The sequence below is a fragment of the Oryza glaberrima genome, chromosome 2 (assembly GCF_000147395.1).
Source record: "Oryza glaberrima chromosome 2, OglaRS2, whole genome shotgun sequence".
Classification (NCBI taxonomy): Eukaryota; Viridiplantae; Streptophyta; class Magnoliopsida; order Poales; family Poaceae; genus Oryza; species Oryza glaberrima.
In genome coordinates this window covers 16,068,094-16,088,124 of record NC_068327.1, presented here as the reverse complement: position 1 = coordinate 16,088,124, position 20,031 = coordinate 16,068,094, and the positions used below count along the sequence as shown (strand labels likewise).

General features: G+C 42.8%; 1 protein-coding gene across 1 annotated transcript; it reads left to right on the top strand.

Annotated features, from left to right (window-relative positions):
• Positions 1-12,464: 12,464 nt before the first annotated feature.
• LOC127763810 (type II inositol polyphosphate 5-phosphatase 15-like) lies at positions 12,465-19,680 on the top strand. Its single transcript, XM_052288605.1, has 11 exons — positions 12,465-13,343; positions 14,314-14,566; positions 14,669-15,476; positions 16,020-16,141; positions 16,227-16,311; positions 17,075-17,240; positions 17,381-17,418; positions 17,515-17,764; positions 17,838-17,961; positions 18,040-18,367; positions 18,954-19,680. Exons 1-11 carry the CDS (start codon positions 12,545-12,547, stop codon positions 19,221-19,223), a joined length of 3,243 nt encoding a protein of 1,080 aa, XP_052144565.1. The 5' UTR covers positions 12,465-12,544; the 3' UTR covers positions 19,224-19,680.
• Positions 19,681-20,031: the final 351 nt, after the last annotated feature.

The following is a 20,031-nucleotide window of genomic DNA, read 5'->3' as shown; positions in this document are numbered from 1 at the left end:
CTAAACCCATCAAACAACGACTTCGCCGCTTCGCACAAGACAGGAAGGACGCGATCAAGGAGGAATTGACTAAGCTGTTAGCAGCGGGCTTCATCAAAGAAGTCCTTCATCCCGACTGGCTGGCTAACCCAGTCCTGGTTTGGAAGAAGACCGGGCAATGGCGCATGTGTGTCGATTACACCGACCTCAACAAGTCTTGTCCCAAAGATCCCTTCGGGTTGCCTCGCATTGACCAGGTGGTCGACTCGACTGCCGGCTGCGAGCTACTCAGTTTTTTGGATTACTACTCGGGATATCATCAGATCCAACTGAAGGAATCCGACTGCTTGAAGACTTCATTCATCACGCCCTTTGGAGCCTACTGCTATATCACTATGCCTTTCGGATTGAAGAACGCAGGAGCAACTTACCAACGCATGATACAGAGATGTTTTTCAACTCAGATCGGCCGCAACGTCGAAGCTTATGTGGATGATGTAGTCGTCAAGACCAAGCAGAAGGATGATTTGATTACGGATCTAGAAGAAACCTTTGCAAGCATCCGCGCTTTCAGGATGAAATTAAACCCTGAAAAGTGCATCTTCGGAGTACCGTCAGGGAAGCTGCTTGGATTCATGGTGTCTCATAGAGGCATACAGGCCAACCCAGAGAAAATCAATGCCATCCTCAACATGAAACCGCCAAGTTCTCAGAAAGATGTCCAAAAGCTGACTAGTTGCATGGCGGCGCTCAGCCGGTTCGTTTCACGACTCGGCGAGCGGGGGATACCCTTCTTCAAGCTGTTAAAGAAAACAGACAATTTCCAGTGGGGACCCAAAGCACAGAAAGCCTTTGAAGACTTCAAGAAACTTCTCACCACTCCACCAGTTTTGGCCTCACCACATCCGCAAGAGCCGCTATTGTTATACGTGTCGGCAACTTCTCAGGTTGTGAGCACGGTCCTGGTTGTTGAGCGTGAAGAAGAAGGCCGTGTTCAGAAAGTCCAATGACCAATTTACTTCGTTAGCGAGGTTTTGGCCGACTCCAAGACGAGATATCCCAAGTTCAGAAGCTGTTATATGGTGTCCTAATTACTGTCAGGAAATTATCTCACTACTTCCAAGGCCACTCGGTCATGGTGGTTACATCGTTTACACTCGGGGATATACTTCATAATCGCGAAGCCAATGGGCGGATCGCAAAATGAGCCTTAGAACTGATGTCCTTGGATATATCGTTCAAACCGCGAACTTCGATCAAGTCCCAAGCTTTAGCCGACTTCGTCGCCGAGTGGACCGAGTGCCAAGAAGATATGCCTGAGGAGAAGATGGAGTATTGGACTATGCACTTTCACTGGTCGAAGAGACTTTCAGGCACTGGGGCTGGGGTTGTTTTGATTTCCCTGACTGGAGAAAGACTAAGCTACGTGTTATGGATACATTTTTCTGCATCTCACAACGTGGCGGAATACGAGGCGCTTCTTCACGGACTACGGATTGCAATCTCTTTAGGAATTAGGCGTTTGATAGTTCGCGGAGATTCACAGTTGTTTGTTAATCAAGTTATGAAAGAGTGGTCCTGCCTTGATGACAACATGACTGCCTATCGGCAAGAGGTACGCAAGTTGGAAGACAAGTTTGATGGACTCGAACTCACCCACGTCCTTCGGCACAATAACGAATCAGCCGACAGACTCGCTAACTTCGGTTCAAAACGAGAAACAGCTCCTTCCGACATGTTTGTTGAATATCTTTACGAACCAACCGTACCAAGGAAAGAAACAATAGAGGCCACGGACACTCAAGATGTAGCTATGATCGAAGCCAACTAGAGAGAGCCCCTTATAAGATTTCTGACCAAACAAGAACTCCCCCAAGATAAGGATGAAGCCGAGCAGATCTCCAGGTGTAGCAGGCTCTATATCATTCATGAGGCCGAGCTGTACAAGAAAAGTCCATCAGGAATCCTGCAACGCTGTGTGTCTTTGGAGGAACGGAGACAATTGTTGAAGGATATACATTCTGGTATTTGTGGCAATCACGCTGCTGCGCGGACCATTGTCGGCAAGGCTTACCAGCAAGGTTTTTTCTGGCCTACAACTGTGTCTGATGCTGACAAGATTATGCGGACATGTGAAGGTTGTCAGTTTTTTGCCAGACAAACTCATCTGCCAGCCCAAGAGTTGCAAACCATCCCGTTGTCCTGGTCGTTTGCGGTTTGGGGGCTTGACATGGTCGGCCCGTTTAAAAAGGCAGTCGGCGGTTACACTCATCTCTTTGTGGCTGTCGACGAATTCTCCAAGTGGATTGAAGCTAAACCGGTCATCACAATCATGGCAGACAAAGCTAGAGATTTCTTCATCAACATTGTGCATCGGTTTGGGGTACCTAATCGAATCATCACTGATAATGGCACCCAATTCACTGGCGGAGTATTTAAAGACTTCTGTGAAGACTTCGGCATTAAAATCTGTTACGCCTCCGTAGCGCATCCTATGAGCAATGGACAAGTCGAACGAGCCAATGGCATGGTACTCCAAGGAATAAACGCACGAGTTTTCGACTAACTGAATCCCTATGCATGCCGGCAAGTGGGTAGAACAGCTGCCGTCGGTACTTTGGTCCTTGCGCACCACTCCTAGTCGGGCCACGGGCCAGTCGCCGTTCTTCCTAGTTTATGGAGCAGAAGCAACGTTGCCTAGTGAAATAGAATTCGAATCTTTACGTTTTCGCAACTTTCGCGAGGAGCGCTACGGAGAAGACCGAGTGGATGATCTACACAGACTAGAAGAGGCCCGCGAAGCAGCCTTAATTCAGTCGGCCCGATACTTGCAAGGGTTGCGTTGTTATCATAATCGTAACGTTCGATCACGAGACTTCTTAGTCGGCGACCTGGTTCTGAGAAAAATTCAAACTACATGAGATCGGCACAAGTTATCCCCCTTATGGGAAGGGCCATTTATAATCTCCGAAGTCACTCGGCCAGGTTCCTACCGACTCAAGCGGGAAGATGGTACTCTTATCGACAACTCTTGGAATATCGAACATCTTCGTCGTTTTTATGCTTAAGTACTACTTTTGTATTTCCCTATCTTGACTGCTAACATCAAGCTTTCCCCCAATCGGGGGCTACTATAATAATAATGGAGTGTGATCTTTATCAATTCAATTTGCTTACTTGATTTATCATTGCCTTGCTTGATTTTTTGGCTTAGTTAATGCGGACTGAAAGTTTTTCAATAGCTTTTGCGGGTTTTAGGCTCAATAAGGTTTGACAAAAGCTTTTAAGAAATCAGAAGCTAAGTTTGAAATACTGAGCACAGCATAAATTCATCAGTATTGTACAAATTGTGCCTCCATCATCATCATCAAAATCATTGTTATCAAATTACATCAATCAGTATCAGTTTTTTCATCATCAGAGTTATCAGGACCAGTCGGTCGAAGATCGGTGTCCTGGAATCTCTCAACTACATCAACTGCAATCCCATTGGCGGCTTTCTGCGCATCATTGATGAGGTCAAGAGCAGCTTCTTCGCTCGTCCCGTCTGCAAAGCCATCAATGGCGTCAATGTCGATCTTCGGGTATGGGGACTTGGTCATTGCCAACGCCGGGCTCGCTCCCATACTCCCAGCTTCTTTGATATTCTTGAAATATGTATCCGGAGCAACTCTCAGCTTATCAAAAATTTCGGAAGCATCGAATATACTCGGACCATTGTTATTGAAGAACATGGCTTGGACGAGTAGGGTAGCAGCGTTAGCAACTTCATCCCTGGCCCCTTCAAGCCTTTTGATTTTGCCGACTAAGACGTTGAATTGAGCCTGCGACTTGATCTTGCGGTCTGCACCAACATATTCACATTAATGAGTTAGCGTAAAAAAGATAATGGTTTTTGAGGTATTGATTGCTAGTACCTTTAACATCTTTCAAAGCCGAGTCCCTCTGTCTTGCCAGTTTTGCCTTGTCATTTTCCAGAGTCTGAATCTGCTTCTCCAGTTGAGATATCTTGGTGGCTTGCACTATATTGCCTCTGGTTAATCTAAATTACAAAGATGGCACCACAAGTTAATTGGACAGAGTTTGTGTGTACCTTTTGATGAACCACTCAGTTCAAAATTGGATTCCTGGAGCTCAGCAATCCGATCCCTCAGATCATGCTCAGTTTTCCTGGCAAGTTCTTTGGCTTCGTGTAGTTGATCTCTGGTGGCCTCAAGGGTTCTGAGATGAGGAACTAATTTCTCCAAGGTTGCGGTTTTTGCTTCGTTCCTGAGATGAATCCTCTGTAAAATAGTTTTATTAGCGCTTGAGCTAAATGGCGAACAAGATGGTTGAGGTCGGGCGTCAAGAAACTTATGTTCACAATGCGAGTAGCCTGGCTGAGTGCCTTTTTCAGCAGGCATACCTCCTCATCTTCTTTTTGCTTATTTATTACAATTCCTTAAGGTTGCATATCGTCATCCCACCACTTGACCAGAATGGGAGGGCGCGAATCTTCAACTGCTCATATCCGGAGAATTTCTTCTTCATCACCAATCATTGGCCCTAATGTATCCATGAATAAAGGTGAAACAATCGAATAAAGTCTGTTGGATTAAAATGATTTCGGATAATGTGTTTACCTGTGATGATTTCCGGTCGGGGACGAGTGGACTCTTGTGCCTTTACAGGAGATCTGGATCCTGGGTCATTGCTGGCATCCTTTCCGGGAGGGCTGTCTGCTTGAGCTTCAACTTTAGGGATCTCTTGGCTTGGCCCTGTGTCCGACTGGTTTCCAGTCAGGGGCTCCTGGTTAACTCCGGTTCCAGCTTCGGCCGACTGGCTTCCAGTCGGGGGTTCGTTGCTGGGTTCTACATTGTCGGTTGTCGGCTGATTGTCACTCCGATGATTTTTTGCAGTCGGCCCGGTTTCTTTTGAGGAACCCGTCTCCATGTTAGTCAGATCAGAGTCTTTCCCAAAAGGATCTATGTCAGATGGCTTCCTACGAGTTTGAGTTGTGCTATCAGTATTATTTTCATGATGGGTGAGCATCAGTGCAAGGAAGATCGTTATATGATTTGTACCTGGAAGACTTCCTAATTTTCGGCATAGGACGACTGGATGTTTTCTTCTTCGGATTGGCTTGCTTCGGTAGTTTTCCGATCGCCCCTTTATCTCCAAGTTTTCCAGCATCATCGCCTTCGTCGTCACTCAGAACCAATTTCCTCTTGCGGGAATCTGACTGGCCAGCTGGATTAGAGGTGTTTGGTTGGGTTTCAGACCGAATTTTTGGTCCTCCACTTCCCTGACCAGTTTGACGGCGAGGCGATCGGCGCTAAGCGATTGGAGGATCCGATTTCATCAAAGCGAACTCCTGAGCATAATATCTTCAATTGTCAACTGACTTAACAAGACACAAGATCATGCTTTGAGAAAGGTTGAGGTGTTTGAATACATACCGGTGGAGGAGGATTGAATGCGTTGTATGGCACCACCGGCAGCAAGTGTGAGTAGCTGACTACGATAGCATTTGAGAAGATCTTGTACATTCTCTCCTTCATGACCTTAAAATCAAGAGAATCTGGATCTTCATGGTTTGGATCATGCTTACCGTCTCCTTGCAGACCTTGTTCCTTTAGCTTTATCATGCGCTCCATCAGTTCCAGCGCTTGAGCGACTTCATCTCCCATCGGCAGTGAGTTCCAAGTGTCCTGATAAACTGGAGAGAGACAGGAGTACTCGGGGAGTGCAGGCTCAGGGTTTTGAACATAAAACCAATTTGCATGCCAGCCTTTGTTTGAGGTTTTGAAGGGCATGGAGAAGTATTTTTGGCTCAAAGTTCCCCTAAGTTGGAAACCAGCCCCCCCAACAACACATGGTTTGTTCTTGTTCGGTTGGGGCTTGAGGAAGAAGATGCGGCGGAACAAGGCAAAATGTGGTCTAATGCCCAAAAAAGCTTCGCAGGCGTGAATAAAATTGGCAATGTGAACTATGGAGTTTGGGTTCAAGTGATGCAGGCTAATCCCATAGAAATTCAGAATTCCCCGGAAGAATCTTGAGGTTGGAAGAGAAAATCCGCCATAGAAGAAATGAGAGAATACCACGACTTCATGCGTGTCGGGGGTCGGGAACGCTTCGCCGACTGCTGGTCGCCACCCAATGATCTCTTTCGCCGGAAGAACGCCGTGCGCCACCATCTCTTTCAGATTCTCCTCCGTTACATCGGAGGACGCCCACTGACTCTCGAAGCTTTCTCTTTCTTCCGCCATGAATGTGAATTGGATGGTTTAATTTGGTCTGAGATATGGCTGGAAGGGGGTGGGGAATCGGTGCGGTGGTTGCGCAGAAGGATTTCGTGGAGTTTGGAGGATGGATTGGAGCGGATTGCTGAACCCTAGCTTCGCCGGCGAAGTTCTGCACTGTAGCAAGAAATGGGGAAAGTGGCGAGAGTCTCGACGGGGAAGACGAAACGATGCTTGACTTTGGCGTTTATTTCGCTAGGGTATCAGGAGTACTAATGGGCCTGGGCCTATACAGTACTTCAGCCCAATTCTATTATCAGCGTGGCCCGTTGTGATCCCTAGGGGCTTAGGCATTTTTGCTTTGGCAATTTGTGCTCACAATAGTGTGACCCGATGCTGTTAAAATCCTTTTTGACGCAGTTAGATAATTCTTTGGAATTACTATGATGCAAATAAAAAGGTGCCCGACAGAAAGGTGTTATACTATTTTTATAAGCTTTTTTAGGCTGCAAAAGCTGTTTGGGTTGATTCGAGATGACTAGTTTTCTAATGGTCATTCTCTTGGCATGTTATATGCTTATTTTGATTATGGTGAGGGTCATAGCCTAGGCTATTGGACTCGTTAATTACCATGATTCTTATCATATTTGGTGGTTCATCTTAAGAGTTTTACTCGGATTCTTGTCAAATATGTTTATTTATGGACCTTTTGGAGTGTTTATCACTCAGGCTTTTTCATATTTTTTATTCTTGATATATTAAAGCTAAAAAGCAGTCGGCTGGATGTTCTAGTGATCGCTGCGTATGCTTTGCTGTATGATGTTTGGTTGTAAAACCACTCGGTTCTTGACTACATGTTTAGTTTTTTAACTAACCACATAGTCGGGGGCTACACCTAATTAGGTGCATCTACTCGATGCACCTGGTTTTATTCCTTTTTTCGCCCTTTACAGTCTTTGATTTCAGTACTCGGGAAGCCAGAGCAAAAGGAATAGAAGCACTCGGATTATTGCTTTATGTTCCAAGAGAAGGCTATTTCGTCGACTGTAAAGGTCTCGGGGGCTACTGTGGAGATTATGGATACCCCATATCTATGCGGCATGTATAGTTTGGTTAGGTACGGGGTACCAGATATAGATAGAATACCTTTAAGAGGACTCGGGTTAGTTTCTAAACTTGTGTGTCAAAGAAATACCCGGGATCCTAGTCGGTTACGATTGTATTTTATCTATAATCACATATTCCGTTAGGGATATGGACTGTATTTTGTAATACGGACCCCTTCCCCTATATAAGGAGGGGTCCGGGTCCCTCTAGGGATACGATTTTCTCCCAGATCATACGATCAATAATACACTCGGCGGATCAATCCCCGGACAGGAGTAGGGTATTACTTCTTGATTAAGAAGGCCTGAACCTGTATAAAATTCCTTGTCTTCAAACCCATCTACCTTTCTAGCTTGATAGCCACCCCTTTTAGTATTGCCGAAATCTTGTTTCGACAGCTAGGGACGAGCAGGGGACGATGTCGGCCGGGACGAGAAGGGGGCGGCGTCGGTTAGGGACGAGCAGGGGCCGGCGTCTGGCGGCTGTGACGTCAGTCGGCGTCGGGCGGCGGCGGCATCGGGTGGGGCGGCGCTAAGCGGGGACGAGCGGTGGCGGCGTCGAGCGGGGACCAGCAGGGGCGGCGGCGAGCGCGGCCGAACGGGCGGCGGTCGGCCGGCCGGGGGGACCCGGCGGTGAAAGCATCCTTCAGGCCCGCCGCGACCCCCACTGCTGCGATTCACACGAGGAGAATAGATTAGCGAACCGGTTTTTTCCGTAATGGCAGAGGTGGGTAAATTTTTCCCCCAAAAGCAGGTGAAAGCAGGGGGTAGAGATGCTTTTGATTTGTACTACAACAAAAGCTGGCTTTGGGTAAAAGCAACTGTAGTTTTTGGGCCCTTTGGTTGGCTTTTGGCTTTTGCAAAAGCAAAAGCAGGTTGAGAAGCCCAACGAAACACAATGAGAGTTAACGGATTGAAATATATGTTTTTCTTTCATCAAAATATAATTATGCGATATCTTATTCTAAACATTTAATTAGAACGAATACAATGATGTGATCAGTTCATAGATTAGATATGTAGTTTAGGATAAAAAATCATTTTGAATATTGCTAAAATGCATGCACGCAAGCATTGATGGAGTGGAGAGAGATGAGAGAGAGAGAGTAGTGGCATATTTCCGTGAATTTTGTGGAACACACTAAAGACGCATATTGAAACATATCACTATATCAAACATTGAGTTTTAATGGTTTAAAACTCATATTTTTATTTTATCAAGAATATAATCATATGATATATTGTTGTAAAGATTTAATTACAATGAGCACAATCATGTGATCGGATCGTAGATCAGATAAGTAGTTTAGAAGAAAAAAAATATTTTGAATCTTGATATATACATATATATATATATATATATATATATATATATATATATATATATATATATATATATATATATATATATATATATATATATATATATATATATATATAGATGGATAGAGTAGAGAAAACAGTAGGACAATTAGTTACGATGGATCGGTATACCAATCCAGAACATTCTCCCATGATATTACTTGAAAATCACCTTTAAAAAATCACCTGCAAAAGGGATTTAGAGTGGGTTTCATTAAAACACCACATTATTTTTATTCAACTACCTAGCCCAACAGCTCCCACTAATACGAATGGTATGTTTCAGCTTAGATTGGGCACTATTAAGGCATGATCCACATAACTTTCAGATATCAGTTGGGACTTGGGAATTGAATTCCAATAACGAGATGAACTGCATTTCAAATGAATCTGGCAAGGCAGTAATTTTTTTTAAAAAAAGAGCTTTACTGTTTTCTTAACCAAACAAAAACAACATTTTTTAGTGCCCTTACAGTTTCTCCTTACTAGAGTATGCATGTACAAAGGTAGAGTATAATATGAGCTCTCTATATTAATTAATGTCACTAGAGACTATCCTCCTACAATAGTAGAGACAATAAGATTTCTAAACCATTAATACACTAAATGATTTTTAGTTATACTTCTCTCCTTTTCTCTACCCTTTCATGCAACAAATTTTCCGTTAATAAATGCTAAGAGTTGACTTTGAGACGTTGTCATGCGTAGCAACGATGTTTCTTCTTCCTTCCCCCTCTTTCTTTCACGTCACCAAATTTACTTGCATGATAATAAAGAGAGCACGTTATTAGACACCATTGTACATGCCTACTCCTTTGTTGAGATAAAAAGAAAGACTTTAATTGTAAGAAGATCCTAAGTTTCCAGAAAACAAACTTCCTTGGAACAACGTAACATCACATAGGATAAGCCAGGATTCGTGATTTTCCCTCCATCAAGGTAATCTTGACTTTTCCTCCTTAAAATCAGTTTGTTTTGAGTTTACTAAAAAGATCACATTCTTCTGTACTTTCCATATAAAATCATCGTTATGATCGGAGAGAGTCGCACTGAGGCAACTCTAGTAACCAGATCATACCACACAAACTACCCACTAAAACCCTCCGAAATGAGATGTTTACCGGGACTGTGCTCCAAAGATAAAATACCTAGTGGACAGAGCTAATTAATCAGCTTCGTGACCAGGTTTTAAACATTGTTAATCCATCGAATTGCCACTGAGGTACTGTAGATACCAATGGTTTCTTCGATGAAATCAGGCTCTCACCCCTCTTGCTTAGAGAAGAAACATACGGATCTGATTGTGGGAAGTCCACGTTCAGTACGCTCAGTTCAGCTTGATTACTGATCCTTATCGAACTAGCAAACAGGTCTAATTCAACTTCTAGCCAGAGGGTACTTAGCATCTTAAAGAACCCCTTCATCATAGAATGTTTATGGCTTCATGACCGTTACTCAATCAAATTGCCATTGAGGAAGTACTGCGGATACCTTTGGTTGCTTCGATTATATCAGGCTCTCACCCCTCTTGTCTAGAGAAGAAAGATTTCTAATTGTGGAAATTCTAACATTTTGCTGACTACTAGTCAAATACCCATGCGTTACAACAGAATAATTTGACGTGTAATCCTATGTTTTTCTCATGAGACATAGGGAGCATGGTTTTATTTTTCCTTTTTCCAAGCTCCTTATCCCGTATTTTTTTCAAACTCATTCTTCTCCCATATTTTTCTTTTTTTTTCTCTCGATTGTTTTCCTTTTTTTTGGATGTGGAGTGGGGCAGGAATCAACTGGTTTTTTAGACGGTGGACCAGATTTATTGCTACTGCAAAAATCATGGCACTAGTGCAAAAATCATGGCAATATAGATACATATTACAACTATTTTGAAATCATTGCTAGCCATGGTAATAAGTTTGTATTTTGTGACGACAAATTTATTTACTGCCACAAAATTATCGTGGCAATAAAACTTATTGCAACACAAACACGTTCGCAGATTAGGCATGCCTAAGGTGGGGTCTAATATGTGAAGGCTCACACGTGTTGCGCTCCACAGCCTACTTGCTCATCTAGTCATCCGAGCCCACGTGCACAGCCCCACATGTTCAGAGACTAATTTGGCCTTTTCCCTTGCTCATCCGGAAGCACTTTCTCATGTTATATGAAATTTTCCTTGGAGTTAGACTCAAAAATCAGCCCATATACATTCAAGTTTTCACGTAAAAAGTTTATCCATATAAAGCTTTTACGCTAAAAATTAGAGCTGAATCATAATCGGACACATTCGTGCATTGTTTGGAAATCTTATGTGAAAGAAAAAGTTTGTGTGTACAAAGTATCTATGTAAAAAAGAATTTGTGTATAAAGTTTTGGTGGATGTGTTAACAAGGACAAACAGTCATGTTGCGCGCGAGAAAGAAAAAGGAAGAGCGAGGACATTCGCGCGTTAGCCTTTTAGGCCAAAAGGTTGACCACCCAAATTTTCATGAATTTGTTCATGACCTGTGGAATAGAGCCTCCTCATAGCTGTTAAAAATACTAGTGATGTTTTCTTTACAATGGGGGGGGGGGGGGGGGTGCAAGGAATGATGTCAATTTAGGAGGAATAAATACTAACTACAAATGAATTGTCAGGCAAAGTTTTCAGCTACCTAGATGATTTTCACAACACTGTACAACTGATAGTTAAACATCACAACCAAAACAAGTGGTGGAGCATACGTGGGAGATGCTAATCTGGGAGAGGTTGGGAATGTGTGGCAAGCTAGAGATTCTAATGGTGTACTGCTAGCAGCTGGTGCAGGAAGACTACAAAACTTACGTAGTGCTATGCATGCTGAGCTACCGGTAATACAGCTTTTATGCAATGTAAAGGGTAATTTTTTAAACGGACTCACTAATTCAAGTGATAGTTGAGCGATAGTTAGGACATCGCGATGTTTGGTTCATTAATTCCAGCTGCATACTACTCGTAAATTTAGAACTTCGTTTGTTTCTTTCTCTGTTGGATATTATTGCCCAAGAGACTGTAATAGGGTCGTTGACCATTCAATGGCCAGAACCAAAATGAACCTGGCGGAGACCACTGACCGAATTTGGTTAGAAATATACACAAAATGTGAAACTCGATCCCTAATATAACGTTCTCTAACATAAGCCCACGGCTTATGGGTCTGGGTCGATATGTTAGAGACTAACGTTAGAATGCAGAATGTGAGAGTCGTTTCTTGCACCGAGATATCACATATATGTATAATGTTTCTCGTGTAGTGATTTACTCCCTCCGTTCTAAAATATAGATTTTGAATGAATGATACACTCATGTACTCTCCCTCTGTACCAAAAATATAAGAAAATTTAAATAAATAAGACACTTTCTATTACAAATTTGAACAGGTTGTAGTATTAGGAAGTCTCATCCGTTCAGAATCAATTACTTCTTCTGTTTCATATTATAAAACTTTCTAGCATTGCCAAAATTTATATAAATCTATATAAATGTGGGTAATATAAGAAAGTCTTATAATATGAAAGGGATATTTTAGAACAGGAGTAGAACTTTGTTTCCAATCCTTAAAATTAGAAAAAGGACATGCGAAGCACGATGCCGGGCATCGGGCATGGGCTTGCAGTGACAGACAGACATACCGTTTCCACTTTCCAGGACGTGTCAACAGTAAACGACTAGCCCGTCTGGTCCGGTCGGCCCACCACCCCCGCACGACCCAGAGCCTCAGCCCAAACCCCCCCGACACACGACGAGTCCACGACACACTGCTGCCTGCTGCTGCGCGAGACTGCGAGTCCTCCTCGCCTACCTGCTTGTGTTGTGCCGGCCACCTCGTCCTCGTCTTCCTCTCCGATCTCCCCCCAATGGCGGATCCCGGCGACTCCGCCGCGTCCCCCTCCCCGTGGGACGACCTCCCCGACGACTTCTTCCTCTCCGCCTCCATCTCCTCCCCTTCCCCTTCCACCTCCACTCCCCCTCCCCCTTCCCCCATCCCCTCCACCTCCCCGCGCCCCACCCTCCGCTCCTCCTCCCTCCCGCCCGCCTCCACCCCCTCCCCCTCCTCCTCTGCCTCCTCCTCCTCTGGCTCCCTCCACCACCTCCACCCCACCCACTCCCTCCCGGCCTTCTCCGCCGCGGCCGCGGCGGCGGCAGCCGACGCCTGGCCCCCGCCACCGGGGGCGCACCACTCCGGCTCCCTCCAGGAGTTCGCCGCCCCCGCGTCCGCCTCCGCGACCCGCCCGCCCCCGCGCGCCGCCGTGCGTGCCGACCGCCCGCCGCCGCTCGACCTGCGCCCGCGCCCGCCCAGGGAATCCCAGGCTGGCGCCGCGCTCCGCGCGATCGCCGTGGACGGGGCCACCGGCTCGCACCTGTGGGCCGTCGGCGACGCCGGCGTCAGGGTGTGGAGCCTCGCCGACGCCTTCCGCGCGCCCGCGTCTCGGCAGAGGTGGGGCGACGAGGCTGCCGCGCCGTTCCGCGAGTCGCGCAGGACGCAGCCGGCGCTGTGCCTCGTGGCTGACCCTTGCCGCGGCGTTGTGTGGAGCGGCCACGCCAATGGCTGGATCATGGGGTGGAGCGCCGATCCAGGAGGACTAGAGGCCGGGGAGTGCATTGCCTGGGAAGCTCACCGTGGACCAGTATTCGCATTGACCACCTCTCTATATGGTAATTCTCCTTAACTATGTTGTATGCGTTAAATTTTATCATATATATGCAGTAACTATACAACAATACAGCCGTTTAATGCAAATCCAAAAGTTCTGCAAAAAGAAAGAAGAAAGATTGTAATGGATGGCACAAAACACCAATTGGTGGAGTTTTTCTCCTCATTAGGGACCCACTTTATCATACCTTACTGTACAAAAATGAAGTACGTAGAAATCGTAGCTCCAACTAATCAATCCATTGAAAACTATTCCAGGAGTCTGAGCTAGTGGCCGTGTAGATGTTGCTGTAAACTCTCCTCTTTTGTTCTGCAGTCCACCATGAGATTCTACTCCAAACTAATGTTTGTATTTGTGCTTACTCATAGTTTCAGTCTTATATACTTCCGATTTTGTCTTTTTCACAGTTTATGCCTTTTTTCTGGTTTTAATGTGATGCAACATTATGTGTTACTTAGATTCTTTTTACTCTCAACTCTCTAGATATATGTACTTCATATAAATCTATGTTCTGCAGGACATTCTTGTAAAATACAGATGGAAATCCAATGATTATGAGATAATTACCATAAACAGTACTGTATAATTCTTCAACATCATCTAGAATATAGCAATCATGTTTATGGTGCTCATTATCGTATCTAGAATATAATTATTTCATGGTGCCCAACGTTCAAGCAGGTAATAATAATATATTCTAGCAATCAATGCACAAGGACTTAAATTCTTTCCATTTAGTAAAACCTAGGTACTAAGGTATGAACAGACAGATATCATATCTTTTTGTCCGCAGTTAATATGTGGACAGCAATGCATTGTCGTCAAATTACACTCATAAGACACGAACCTTTCACTTAAGGAGCCTTTACATTTAAGGTGCAGACTCACTGCTTGTGTTTTGGCAGCTTTCCTTCATAGTTGTTGTCTTTTAAATGCAAAAATGATTATTTTTCTCTTTGCATGCATCATAGGTGATTTGTGGTCTGGCTCTGAAGGGGGAGTAATCAAAGTTTGGTATGAAGAAGGAATTGAGAAGTCCCTTTCTTTACAAAGAGAAGAAAAGCGTAAGACCTCCTTTTTAGTTGAAAGATCATTCATTGACCTTAGAGCCATGGTCAGTGATGGAGGGGCCTGTCCCTTGCCTGCCGTAGATGTAAAACTTCTGTTGTCTGACAATTCTAGATCAAAAGTATGGAGTGCTGGTTACCTCTCACTTGCACTCTGGTACACTTCGTGCATCCATTCATCTGTTAGTGTTGCGTTTGGCTGACATTAGTCCAGCTGTTTGTATATTTCTGTTATATTCTTGTCTATTTTTCCATATAGGGATTCTTGCACCAAGGAGCTTCTGAAAGTGATTAGCGTGGATGGCCAAGTCGATACTCGTTTTGATATCTTATCTTCTCAGGATCCATTTGGCTATGAAACAAAGCAAAACCTTTTCTCTGCGCCAAGGAAAGATAAAGCTCGCAGTCCTGTTGGATTTTTCCAGAGATCACGAAATGCTTTAATGGGAGCGGCTGATGCAGTCCGGAGAGTTGCTGCTAAAGCAGGATTTGGAGATGATTCTCAAAGAATAGAAGCATTAGCAATGTCAATTGATGGGATGATGTGGACAGGGTCTGCAAATGGATGTCTTGCTCGATGGGATGGCAACGGTAACCGTTTGCAAGAGTTTCAGCATCATTTGTGTTCTGTTCAAAGCATTTTCAGCTTTGGGACAAGAATATGGGCCGGTTACATGGATGGTAGTATTCAGCTGTTGGATTTGGAAGGTAACTTACTAGGAGGCTGGATCGCACATAGCAGTCCAGTTCTGAGTATGGCTGTTGGAGGTTCATACATCTTTACAATGGCTGGTCATGGCGGAGTCCGTGGATGGAATTTGTCATCTCCAGGGCCTATTGACAACATTATGCGTTCTACTTTGATTGAGGCTGAGCCATTATACAAACAATTTGAATACATGAAAGTGTTGGTGGGTTCTTGGAATGTCGGGCAAGAAAAGGCATCTTATGAGTCACTAAGAGCTTGGCTAAAGTTACCGACACCAGAGGTTGGGTTAGTGGTAGTTGGATTGCAGGAGGTGGACATGGGTGCTGGTTTTCTTGCAATGTCTGCAGCTAAAGAAACAGTAAGTCAAGTTTAAGTTCTAGTTTTTTTAATTAAAGTTATTTGAACACATGTTTTTGTTATTTACTTGCACTTAGTCATCTGCTACTATTATACAGACCAAATCCTAGTAACACTGAACAAGAGTGTTGTTAGACATCTTGCTCTTGTTGATTTTTTTTGTTGAATAATCATTATCATTATGTATAAGATACCTCGTTGTACAAATGTACAATGTTATCTTGACCACAAAAAAATACGCTTGTTTGACAGGCTGTACCTCTTTTCTCTATCAGTATGACTAGAGTTAAGCTATTTTTTGCCACAGTTTTATTAAATGTCTACAATACAACACTGATTGGCACAGGATCCATGTGCCATCCTTGCAATGAGTGGCAGCATATGGATGAAACTCAATGACACAATGATTTAACCTTGTCTTGCACTCTTGCTAAAGATCGTTCTGCCGTTAGACTTCCCAAGAATATTAATAAAGTATAACATGAAACTGGCATGGTTTTTGCTACTTCTAATCCTGATACTTTTGTACGTCCACTTGCTTTAGGTTGGGCTAGAGGGAAGCCCAAACGGAGATTGGTGGTTGGATGCAATTGGGCAGCAGTTAAAGGGTTACTCTTTTGAGCGTGTTGGCTCGAGGCAGATGGCTGGATTGCTTATCTGTGTATGGTAATCTGTTCAGGACTTATTTTATCCTGCAGCTTCATCTGCCTTTTGTTTGTGTATAAATTATTCAGTTTCTTCTTTTTCTCAGGGTCAGAACACATCTTAAGCAGTTCATTGGTGATATTGATAATGCTGCGGTAGCATGTGGATTAGGGCGAGCAATCGGCAACAAGGTACTTCTGTTATCTTATTGCCCCACTCTTTCTTGACGCAAGATGAGCTTGAAATGTTGTTTATGAGGCATTTGACTTATCAAACATATCATGACAAATTTTGTTTTGATCTAAGCATTTCATGCTTTAGCCATCATATTTATTGGAGATGTGTTCATATTCTGGAACATTTGAGTTAAGGGGGGGAATACCTTTGCTGGCCACTATATGCCAAAACTCCCTTTCATGTTTAAGCACAATGCTAATTAGTTCATTCTAGAGAAAGGTAGCAAGGAGGATAAGATATACCATATAGGCATGCAGTATATAATAAAAAGGAATATATGCTATATGATGGAAATGTAGTGTGACAGCAAGTGCTATTTGATTTGTTTTCTTTCATGCATTCACATGTTGAACATTGTTTGTTCACTTGTTTAAAATGAACATCTTGGAAGTTCTGAAAGTTCAAGTTGTTAACGATGCACTAAGCAAAAAGATTATTCACATTTGTCCCCATATTCATTTGGTAGCAGTTGTGCAAAACCAATAAATCATTGTTACCAAGATGATATCTGGTGGTTTGTGCATACAATTAATGAATGAGAGGTGTGCAATACTGATCAGAAAATGAAAAAAAAAAAGGCAAATTTTTAAAACACATTATGGGCCTAAAATGTAACCACCCACTAGTTCTGTTATTTTTCTGGGGGAGTACAGATATTACTTCAAAAGGACTGTATTCTGTCTTATCTGCTGCTTTGTTCATGTATGCCTATATTAGGGAGCAGTGGGATTGAGGATGAGAATACATGATAGGAGTATTTGCTTTGTAAATTGCCATTTTGCTGCTCATATGGAAGCTGTGAGTCGACGGAATGAAGATTTTGACCATGTCTTTAGAACAATGACCTTTGCCACCCCTTCGAGTGGAATAATGACAACATCAGGTGTTTGTTCAACCTTTTCCCATTATTTTTCAGTATTTTCCAATGGGCATTCAAGTCAAATGACCTGTAAATTTGTTGTGATATTACAATCAGCAATGAGCAAATCTTATACACTGTTACTTGTTTTGGTGGTCTTGCAGTTTCTAGTTCTACTGGCCAGCTTCTTCGAGGAGCAAATGTATGGTGTATTAATGTTGGTTCATTACATTTTCTCGGTGGATAGGGAGTAGATTCTCATCTTGATATACTAAGTTGTTCCTATTATAATTTACAGGGATCAAGAATGCCTGAGTTGTCAGACACGGAGATGATTGTCTTTCTTGGTGACTTCAATTACCGCCTTTATGATATTTCCTATGATGATGCAATGGGCTTAGTTTCCCGGAGATGCTTTGACTGGCTAAAAAATAATGACCAACTGCGAGCAGAAATGAGATCTGGGAGAGTCTTCCAGGGACTACGCGAAGGGGATTTCAAGTTTCCCCCTACATACAAATTTGAGAAACATACAGCAGGCTTATCAGGTATCTTACTTTGTTTTTTATTCGTGGAATCCCAAAGTACATATAAAGATCATCACCTTTATTTGTCATATAGGGTATGATAGCAGTGAGAAGAGGCGCATTCCTGCCTGGTGTGACAGAATCCTATATCGTGATAGCCGAGTTAGTTCAGGGAATGAGTGTTCCTTGGATTGTCCTGTGGTTTCTTCAATATCACTGTAAGTTATTTGTTGTGCATTTTTTTTTAACCCGAAAAAGCTTAAAATATGTCAATACCTTGTTATTATGTTTTCCAGGTATGACTCTTGCATGGAAGCAACAGATAGTGATCACAAACCTATAAAATCTGTGTTCAATTTGGATATTGCTTATGTTGACAAACAGACAATGAGGCAGAAATATGTGGAGCTAATGAGCTCAAATAATAAAGTGGTGCATTTGCTTCAGGAACTTGAAGCATTCCCTGGAGTAAATATAAATAATTCTAACATCATCTTGCAAGATCGGAATCCATCTGTTGTGAAATTGCAAAACAGAACAGAAGTCATCGCTTGTTTTGAGATCATTGGACAAGCACCAAATTTGTCCAGCACACATTTCTCTGCTTTTCCTGCATGGCTAAAGGTGAGTCAATGCTTTGTCTGACTCCTTTTACTGTATTTTTATTAAAATAATCTAATACTAGCAACGTACAAAAACTTTGCACGACCGAATTTCTCATGTTTTACATGGGCACAACTGCAGAGTAGTAGAAATATTAGTCTCTTCAGTATCAAGAGTTATGACAAAAGAGAGCATATGGTTTCAGTTATACTCCCTCTGTTTCAGGTTATAAGACGTTTTGACTTTGGTCAAAGTCAAACTACTTCAAATTTGATTAAGTTTATAGACAAATATAGTAATATTTATAATACTAAATTAGTTTATTAAATCAATAATTGAATATATTTTCATAATAAATTTGTCTTGTGTTGAAAATGTTATTATTGTTTTCTACAAACTTAGTCAAACTTGAAGTAATTTGACTTTGACCAAAGTCAAAACATCTTATAACCTGAAACGGAGGTAGTAGTAGATTGACGCGTTGGCATTAGTAAAGGCAGACTCCAGAATTTGTTATTACTTGTTTTGCTTGTTTTATTCTTCACCATTATTAATTCACTGTTGTGAGCTTAATGTTTTGAAAACTGTGGGCATATATTCAATATAGGTCTCTCCAGCAGTCGGCATAATATCTCCGGGACAGACGGTAGAGGTCACTTTGCAGCACAGAGACCTGCATAGCCAACAAAACTATAATGGAACTTCATTGGATATTTTGCCTGGTGGAGCTACCCAACAAAAGGCAGCAACTGTATTTGCGAAAATAACTGGAGTATATTCAACAGTTGCAAAATATTACGAAATACATGTACAACACCAGAACTGCAGGAGCACATTGCCATCGAGAGGTTATAACTTAGGTGACCGGTTTTTTTAATTTTGAGTTTGGTATCAGGAATTTAGGAAATGTATGTTGTATCAAATGTTCTTTTTGAGTGAAGTCACAAAATCAAGGCTTTCTACTACCCTCAACATGTGTATTTTCAAGAGAGGAAAATTGTAAACAGTGTAGCATACAACAGCCCAAATTTTCTACTGGGTTTCGGTGTGGAAAGATGCGTCTTTCGTAGGGTTTCGTGTTTGACGAGATCGACCAAACAAACATACTCCTATATACTATAAATTTTGATTCTAACTTACAATAACGTGCATATATGTGCGTTATGCCGTTATCATACATCAACATGTCCTGAAGATCACTCAAGTCACCCCATGAGTGACAAAATACCTCCGATGGTCTTCCCATTAACTTTGACAAAATATCCCGTTTCACTTGTACACGATTCCTTCTTTGGATTAGAGGATTTTCATGAGACGAGAGGAAGAAGACGAGCGGAAGAAGCAACACAAAGAATACGTGCTGTGTCGGCGGCGACGATGAGAAACCTGGTGGAGTGGAACAGGAATTAGGACGGAGGCCAGAGGTGGCACCTGTCCCCTAAGGGTTTGTCCCTTGTTTGATTTGCTACCATACCAGATTATCGGCAATGTCAAAACCTAGGTTAGGAATAAGTTCACTTTAGATCTCTCAATTTATCGCCGAGTCTGAAACTCATCCCTAAAACGAAATACCATATATAATGGACACCTCAATTTACAAAGCTGGATCACCCAAAGTCCTAGGCAGTATTATGCACTATTTTAGCTTACGTAGCAAGCTGAGTCAGTGTAGGACCCACGCGAAC

Excerpts from the sequence above, each read along its gene's own strand:
- LOC127763810 (XM_052288605.1), top strand. The coding sequence starts at position 12,545 with ATGGCGGATCCCGGCGACTCCGCCGCGTCCCCCTCCCCGTGGGACGAC. Across the intron at positions 13,344-14,313 it reads ATTGACCACCTCTCTATATG|GTGATTTGTGGTCTGGCTCT; the intron begins GTAATTCTCCTT and ends CATGCATCATAG. Across the intron at positions 17,962-18,039 it reads GTGGTTTCTTCAATATCACT|GTATGACTCTTGCATGGAAG; the intron begins GTAAGTTATTTG and ends TATGTTTTCCAG.